The sequence below is a fragment of the Rhodamnia argentea genome, chromosome 10 (assembly GCF_020921035.1).
Source record: "Rhodamnia argentea isolate NSW1041297 chromosome 10, ASM2092103v1, whole genome shotgun sequence".
Lineage (NCBI taxonomy): Eukaryota > Viridiplantae > Streptophyta > Magnoliopsida > Myrtales > Myrtaceae > Rhodamnia > Rhodamnia argentea.
In genome coordinates this window covers 8,468,511-8,476,792 of record NC_063159.1, presented here as the reverse complement: position 1 = coordinate 8,476,792, position 8,282 = coordinate 8,468,511, and the positions used below count along the sequence as shown (strand labels likewise).

Genomic DNA, 8,282 nt, shown 5'->3' with positions numbered 1-8,282 from the left:
TTCGTAACTCATTGCCATTTCTTAATCATTAGTCTTTACCTGTGGTTGAATTTAAAGGGTGCCTGGTTTGATCGGCTCGAGTTTGGCCTTCTCATCTGTTCTCTCTTACTGTTGAATTAATAATTTAATATTCAGCTGACTCTTTCTGGTAGTTGTAGAAGTTTTGTTTTGTTTTTTTTTTCTTTTACATTTTTTAACACTTACCAACGTGAAAAAAAAAAAAAATTCCATCGTTGTAAGAAAACAGTATTGCACTTAAAATTGGTCGCTCTGTTTAATAAAAAAAATGTCGTCTTTGCTTACATCTACCAAACTATGCACAGATTTTAGTATTACTGTTCACAACTGTAGCAGATGCCCATGGACTGGTTCCAGGATAACAAGAGCAGGCCCCAGTGGAGAGGAAGGGCGTATTATGCAGCAAGACTCGAGCTCTCGAAATGTGTGTGCATTACGCGGAGAACAAGAAACAAAATTCATCGATAAATCAATTTATGATCTCATTGGTTTTGAACATGGGTGCAGGACTTGGTCATCTGTTCGGTGCTTCAATGTCTGCTGTCGAATTCATGTCATCGGATCCTGCCGTCTTAACTCCGATAGATCCCTCGCTCGAACCCGTTTGGCTCGATTCGACTCTTTCGGCCACCTTTTTCAATCTCGTCTCCTTTACTTTGTCGATTATTTTATCGATCATCTTCGAACTCATAGTCACGATCCACATCTCCGCCTCTTTGCCCGTTTGGTTCTCGTTCTGATCCATCTTTGTTTCATTGACACGGATGAAAATGGAACTATGCATATTCAGTCCCATGATTTAAACTCGGTGAAAAAAAAAAAAAAGAAATGACTACCTAATCTCGAGTGTATACTAGGTCGTAAAGTTCGACTCACCTGTGATTTCATAATGGCGTATAGCGGTATTGTTCTGTAGATGCACATGAACTGGACGAACGCACTGAGAGCGCGACATTATGCGACATAAATCGAATTCATCGTTAGGCCTACAGTATTGATCGGATGAAAAAACAGATTATAGAACAGTAGGTCTTACCCTATTGCTATTCTGGGGACAACGAAACCAACTTTTCCCATAACGCAGGAGTGAAAATCATATTGGAACTGCATAGAGATGCGGTGGCGCATCAGTTGGAATTTCAGCGGATATGCTAGAAACTTTGCTTAACAGTACTAGTATTGATCAGATTGAGTTGCTTATGCTCACCAATATAAAGAAGAAGAAAGCGATCTCCAGAGAGTTCTCGAACAGCACGATGTGAATCAAAATGCGGAAGAGACGAGGGCTGCGGAACCAGAAATTGTCTTTTGAGAATCCAACAGCCAGCTCCTTTCTACTCTTGCCAGTCTCATTTGGTGAATGATTTTCAGCAACCTGTTTTGCTAGTTGCGTGATCATGTGCTCCAATTTGGTGCCGACGATGAGCAGAACCTGCGTAGAATTAGCAAAAACGCCATGTGAAATACATAAATAGACTCATCTTTTTTTGCGATGAGATTCATTCGGAATGTGCAAGACATACTGACGTCAAAAGGGGAGTTCTTATCACTACTTACAGTCAACGGAATGAAAGATATCCAAAAGTAGGCGTGCCATCCTGCAAGAATTGTACCAGGAAACAGATTGCGATGACGATGTCTTTCTTCTCAAAGGCATATAATAAAAAGGAAGATGCAATCGAGCTCCATTCCTAATCGATAGTGATTTCATTCGGAAAGTGCAGAAAAATGTCACTTCTTGTTCTGCTAAAACGCGACGAAACCAGTTTATGCATACATATTTCGGGTTTCGAATAGGAGGACTCACTGTCAAGTGTGTTCCTATGATCTCTATAGCAATAATATTAAGATCCAAAACAATTTTTCAGTGTCACTAATGATGATTTGCTCATCCTTAGTGGCAATTTGCCTTGCATTAGGGAAGCACTGTTTCCCAGAATTCATTTTTCCTTTCATCTATTGCAATGGGGATTAGGCTAATTCTAGGAATAGTAAGAACCAGTCATTTTTGCTCATCCAACTGCCAGAATTCTCCCGGAAGACCACGTGATCTGGGTATTTTGTGTCTGTTTACCAGCGTTCGACCCGAGTTGCTTTACCAAACATCTTTTTCTCCATGATAGTCACAAACTTTCCGATTACCACTACTAAACAGAAGAATTACGCGTGCTTAAAGTCACTCACCAGCTACGTTCACGAGCAAAAAGATCACTGCGCATAACCACAAGTACCAGCTGCAATATTGATAAAAATGCACATCAGTATGCCTGAACTGAAGAAGAGCTAAACATTCTCCGATATTTTAAGTACCATTTTCGTGAAAAAAATCATATTGTATCGTCTTTCATGAGTTCAGTAATTTCCAAGAAAGATTGGTTGGCTCAATAAAAATCTCCTGTTCATCAAGTAAAATCTGTTGCTGCATTTTTCTTTTTTTCAGCCTTTCTGTAAAGCCTAATCGATTTACCTGATTCCAACCATTTTCTCAAAGTCCTTTTGCACGGCCTCGATTATGTACTTCTGAAAATCTTCCTTTGGATTGTTCAAATCATGTGCCTATGGACATGACAGAAATAATAACCTATTCAACCATCTCAAGGCCGAATATGATACAACGAGGACCTGAACTAAATGTCAGAATAAGAATGTCTTATGCGTACCTCGATGAAGTTCAGACGAAGAGCGATGTACTCAAACTCGGTCACAGAAGGATAAAACTGCTTGAAAAACGACATCTGCAGGAGAGGAAAATTTGAGACAATGTCGGGCATCCCGTCAAAGAACTCTTCCTTCCAGGTTATGATAAACATCGTCAGTCACAATTTTTGGGTATAATTTGCTCGTTTCCAGTTTCTAAATGCCCTAAGCTTGATACATTTAAGTACCATGTTCGCAAACAAAGATGTAAAAGTTAAGTATTTGTCCACATAATTGTGGGACATTTTGGAAATTGCATGACAGTTGAGGTCGTAAAGATATAACTCAATTTGGCAAGACCCTCCAAGCTCAATCTCATTATGCGGCTGCCGGGAGCTTCAAGAGACTCGATGACTTACCACCCAGCCGTGCACGGCTGTTTTGTTGCCAAATTCGGCGAAAAAGCATTGAACTCTGTTGCTACGATAATTCTCCAGCTTGTTCTCGAATATTTCTGCAATTCCAAACAGAACAAATGTATCTCAATCCGAGTAGAAAATTTTCTGGAGAGTGGAGACTGTACAAGTATTTCGAGTGAGTGAGATCAATCATGCCCCCCTCCATTTCACGACATTGCTTACCGTTTCGCAGCTTAGAATAATGTGTGCTCCCTACATTATGTTCCTCCAGCTTGTTCCATTGACGTATCTAACAGCATGGAAAGACAACATCAATGTTACAAAGTTGATCCAAGAGATACCTCTTAACTTTTTTTTTTATAGATTTTCCTGATTTGTATGAGTTTTACTTTTCATTTTTGAATCTTTATAAAATTGGAGAACGCAAATAATTTGCACATGGAATCACATATAGTGTTCTCATAATTGTTTGCTAAATATTGAAGGGAAACAGAATGAAATAGCACACCATACCTTGAGATATCCTAGGAGGACTTTAAGCGCACAGAGGACCACATGAATGGTAGCTAGCACAAATATGAAGATGTCCAGGTGATGGAGGGCTTCGACAGACAACAATGCCACCTTCCCCTGAAAAAAAAAATTAGGACAGTTGGGCAAAACATTCACGGTCAGAGATCGTGTCGAGTCGTTGTAAGTCGTTGGATCTGTCTTAACACCGGAGATGTGCAAAGACTTGTATGATAAATGATTTGGTCGAAGCTGCAGCAGCTTATTTTGTGTCCGTTTAAGATCTCTATAGTCACCGGAGAAGCAGCAGCGGCTTTGGTGAAGTTACCTTTTGACTGCAGTAATCAGTGGCAGCAGAAGCTTCGGCAAGGAGGCGGCGTCCTTGTGTTCCGCTGGAAGCAAAGGGACTAGGGGTGAAACTGGTGACGGTAGAAGAAGAGTCCGTCTTCTTGCAAGGAAGCCAGACGTTGGCGAGTCGCTCCGAGATGCAAATCTTCCCTATTCTATTTTGGAACACCGCTAAGAGCAGCGATATGAAACCCAGTACCATCAACTCTGCCGCCGTCGTCGTAACCCCCCCCAAAAAAAAAAGAGAAGAAAGAATTTATGTGCATGCACATTAGCATTGCGACATAGCCAAAAAACCAAAAAAAGAAAAAAAGATTGCTCACCTTCTTTTATCTTCCGTAAGGCGCCGACGAAAGCCCACATTTTGTACTTCTCCAGAAGCTGCATTCGACAGGGCAAACTTTGAGTTAGGGAATTGTCGGCATAACGATCGACATGTCAAAGTTAGAACTTTCGGAGAGATCGAAAGCTGTCGGAACTAAGGAAGTAAAGAGCCGTCACCTTGCCGATGCAAAGAAGAAATCTATCAACGACAATAGAAATCAACACGATGCTGAAGCACACTAGAGCCACCACCCACGACGGCGTGAACTCTAACGATGTCTCGCCTCCTCCGGCATCCGCCATTCTCTCTCTCTCTCTCTCTCTCTCTCTCTCTCTCTCTCTCTAGGGGTGTCTTAGATTGCCTCTCCTTTCGGTTTCATATATATCAAATGTTGCCCAGTTGAAAATGTTTACACGTTGTTCACACCCACATCAACGACTTCATTTTTATTTGTTGGACGAAACCCAGGCGAGCCCACGAGGGTGATGACTTGTTCTTCCGCTGACTCAGAGAAAGAAACTACAATCATCGTACAAAGCTCATCTCCATCTGGTGGAGTGAGTTCTGTCTGGCTAAACGCCAACAGGAGTTCTGGTACCTCGCGTTGACTCCAATCTTATCACCTAACAAGAGAAAAACAAGAATTTTGTCAGATCCACACAATTGTACCGGGTTAATTTGATGAAAAACACTAAATTGATACATATGGCAAAGGACCATGCTAGGATGACCGCACCGTCAACTGATGGAAAAATACTGGCCATACATTCGTAGTGTGGGATTTCGGGAAAAAGTGATAAACTCTTATCGATATGCATATCACAGTTGAGTATAGTGTCAGGATGTCACTATCATTTTACAAAAAATAACGATACCCTCCTCTTATCTTTTTTCTATGGAAAATTTGCCTCAAACTAATATTTTGACTATCAAAAACTCCAAACTGATATACCTATGACAAATTTACCATATATTATTTTTGTAAAATTGGGTTAACACCACGAAAAATTCCAAAATAGTACATATGTGATAAGTAAATGATAAAAACCTCGAACCGGTACAACGTTAATTGTCACGTGTCATCTAACTTAACAATTTGACCTAATGAAAATCGATGGAGTGTAAATTTATCCTAAATGTATCAATCTGGGATTTTTAGTAGACAAAACATTAATTTGGGATAAATTTATCATAAATGTACTAGTTTGCGGGTTTTCGTTGTATTAACCTTATTATGATTAACCCTCTAACCCGAGTCACATATAACTTTTGACCACGCAATAATGTGTTTTTTCTCGATTCTAAATGAGTTTTGCTAGCATAAGTAGCTCTAAGAATAATAATATGTTGTGAGGCACAAATTTTTAAAAGAGTGGGCCTCACAATATTTTTAATTAATTTTTATTTGTTGCAGTCCAAAGAAAAAAATTGAAAACCTAATGTATGAGGCACCAGAAAGTAATGCTTAATTAATGCTTGACAATTTTTCTTGTCGCTATGACAACCAAAAAAAAAAAAAAAAGTATAACATCATTTTCTGCGGGTCTATTACTCTCATCTTTTCTTTTATTTTTAACTCTTATTTAAACAAATTAGGTACATTAATTAAATAAAAAAAAAAAAAAAAGGTCGCTGTCTGAACGAGTTGGTACTTGTCTGCTACCTTAAGTGAGAGAAAGAGTATGCAAACATGGCTATCGATGTAAGCAATAGTCTTCCCTCCATTTTTCTCGTGCCTTGACCAAAACAGAGGATTAAAAAAAGATCTAGATATAAAAATACGAAGAGAACTTACAATTATACAAGCAGTTATAGCTCTATCAAAGAAAAAGACCCAATTATATTGCACCCTGGATTACTATTTTCGGTCTATATTTACCCCGTCAACCAATTAGCGAGTTCCGATGCATCTAAGATGAATAATATGAGAATCACGACTCTTGATTAGATGTCGTCCCTCGAAGAACATTTAGAAATTATTGGGTGCAGCTTCTGCGCGGTTGTTGCAGTTATAAATATATTATTACAAAAAGAAAAAAAAAAAAGATGTTCCGGCTTTACGTAACTCGTTTGGCAAACATGAATGGTTGCAACGCTCGTATGTTGCAACAACTTTTAAGAAGCCGTCTCACTCGATTTCCAGATGTCGTACTTTCAAAACTTAAATTGCCAAATATAGATGCTACAGTATGCAATATAATTGCGAACTCATCGAAAGGACCGCCGATCAATCGCGAGTCTAGATTATGGTTCGGGACGGGTCGAGGTTGTCATGATGGGGTGCGTAAGATTTCGGCCTCATTGGATATGTCATAGTAATAGTTAGTTGGGGAGTACTCAAATAGTAGATCAAACAATGAATCAAATGGTCAACTGTCAATAGTCAACGCTATTTCTTGGGGAATCGCTAGGAACTTGTCATGGTGGAAACGAAGGGTATGCCCACCAATCGTAGGGATTGATATTTAGCTGAAATGGCACGAGGAGGAGGGAGTTGACTTGACCGAATGGATGGTGAAAAACGTGGCCTAATTAATTGAAGCCGCTCACGTTGACGTGAGTCCTGACTAATGGGAGTCGTGATTAATGGCCCGCTTGCCTTTTCACTCAAAATGCCCAATGTAAAGTTTGTTATCTTGATCTAATGTTCATAGTTTATTTGTAAAATAAATAAAGAGGTGTCTTATCTCACATCGAAAAAATATAAGTGCGTGATATTCATAAGTGGAAGGTTTCTAGCCTTAAAATTGATAATCACGAGCTAAATGGACTAGACTTTATAATACTCGTGCGGGTGTACGATTATTAGCCATACTTAGCACATATGTGCGCTCCTGTAGTAGAATTGGCACAATTTTCAGTTTTCAAAGTCCGATTTCATTCTTCTCAATTGTTTTTGTAACACCTAATGGGATTCTAAAGGCCACTTAGGAACATGCTAATGATGATCGAGCTAATTTAGCCACTGTTACATCTACGGGCGCGATCGCGAAGCCGACTTGAGTTGACTTTCCCGTCCTGAAATCTTCCGACCCTTCCCCGAGGGGATTGACATCTATTTCGACGATGTCGAGGGCGAAATGTTGGATGTAGTGCTGCTCAATATCAAGCTTCGTGGTCGAATATCTCGCATTACAACCTTAAAGCAGCCCGACAGGGGGTACTTAACTTGATTTATACTGCTCTGAAGAGTGTTCGAACGGAAGGTTTTAATGTGCTTGATTATCATCATCTCTATCCAAAGTCCCTAGAGATGGTTTTCCATCAGACTACGTTGATAAAAGTTAGTAATTTATTTGTAGGCAATGTATAAAAATTGGTAATTTAAAGAAAAAGAGTGGGTAACTTACTAACAAATTTATAGACAAGCAATTTATATATATATATATATATATATATATATATATATATATATATTTTGGGGGGGTGTGGGTTCGGAATGGACAAGCAATTTACCAAGAACTATTTTTCATCAAGAGGATTTGAACTTTATGGAAGTTTTCACGTAGATATTTTTTCCCCTTTTTTTCCCAAATGGAACGGGAGAATCATCCGAACTATTTATTTCCAAGTTCTCTACTACCTAAGTTTCGTCCAAGGTGGCAACCCATGTTTTGTTTGCCAAAGCCATTTCTTTTAATGGTTAGAGAGAAAATAAAAAAAAAAATAACTTGTCCAAAGAGAGCTCTAAAAAGAGAAAAATTACTTAATTAGTTCTAAACTTATTATACGGGTACCAATTTAGTCCTAAATTTTTTAGTTTTGCCAATTTGTTTTTTTTTTTCCAATTTAGTCCTAAATATATGTGTGAAATTCTAATGTAGTTTTTCCGATCACTTTTTGTCGGAAATCGCTTACATGACTGTTCAATCATCATCAATTATCCTACACCAACTACATTAGCGATTTTCGACAAAACTAGACCAAAGTACTACATTGAAATTTCTCCCGAATGTTCATGACTAAATTAGCAAATTTGGAAAGTTTAAGATTGAATTGGCATCCGTACAATAGGTTTATGACTA

At 38.8% G+C, this 8,282-nt stretch overlaps 1 protein-coding gene across 1 annotated transcript in view; it reads right to left on the bottom strand.

The window, feature by feature from the left end:
- Positions 1-532: 532 nt before the first annotated feature.
- LOC115739228 (MLO-like protein 15) overlaps positions 533-8,282 on the bottom strand; it is a 31,904-nt gene continuing 24,154 nt past the window's right edge. Inside the window, exons 2-15 of the mRNA XM_030672235.2 lie at positions 4,434-4,590; positions 4,256-4,313; positions 3,913-4,139; positions 3,588-3,704; positions 3,297-3,363; positions 3,075-3,169; positions 2,679-2,753; positions 2,486-2,574; positions 2,203-2,252; positions 1,576-1,616; positions 1,226-1,450; positions 1,055-1,122; positions 895-958; positions 533-763 (exon numbers count right to left, since the gene is read on the bottom strand). Of these exons, the coding sequence (XP_030528095.2) occupies positions 533-763; positions 895-958; positions 1,055-1,122; positions 1,226-1,450; positions 1,576-1,616; positions 2,203-2,252; positions 2,486-2,574; positions 2,679-2,753; positions 3,075-3,169; positions 3,297-3,363; positions 3,588-3,704; positions 3,913-4,139; positions 4,256-4,313; positions 4,434-4,559 (1,533 nt within the window). The 5' untranslated portion in view covers positions 4,560-4,590. The remainder of the gene's footprint in view (positions 764-894; positions 959-1,054; positions 1,123-1,225; positions 1,451-1,575; positions 1,617-2,202; positions 2,253-2,485; positions 2,575-2,678; positions 2,754-3,074; positions 3,170-3,296; positions 3,364-3,587; positions 3,705-3,912; positions 4,140-4,255; positions 4,314-4,433; positions 4,591-8,282) is intronic.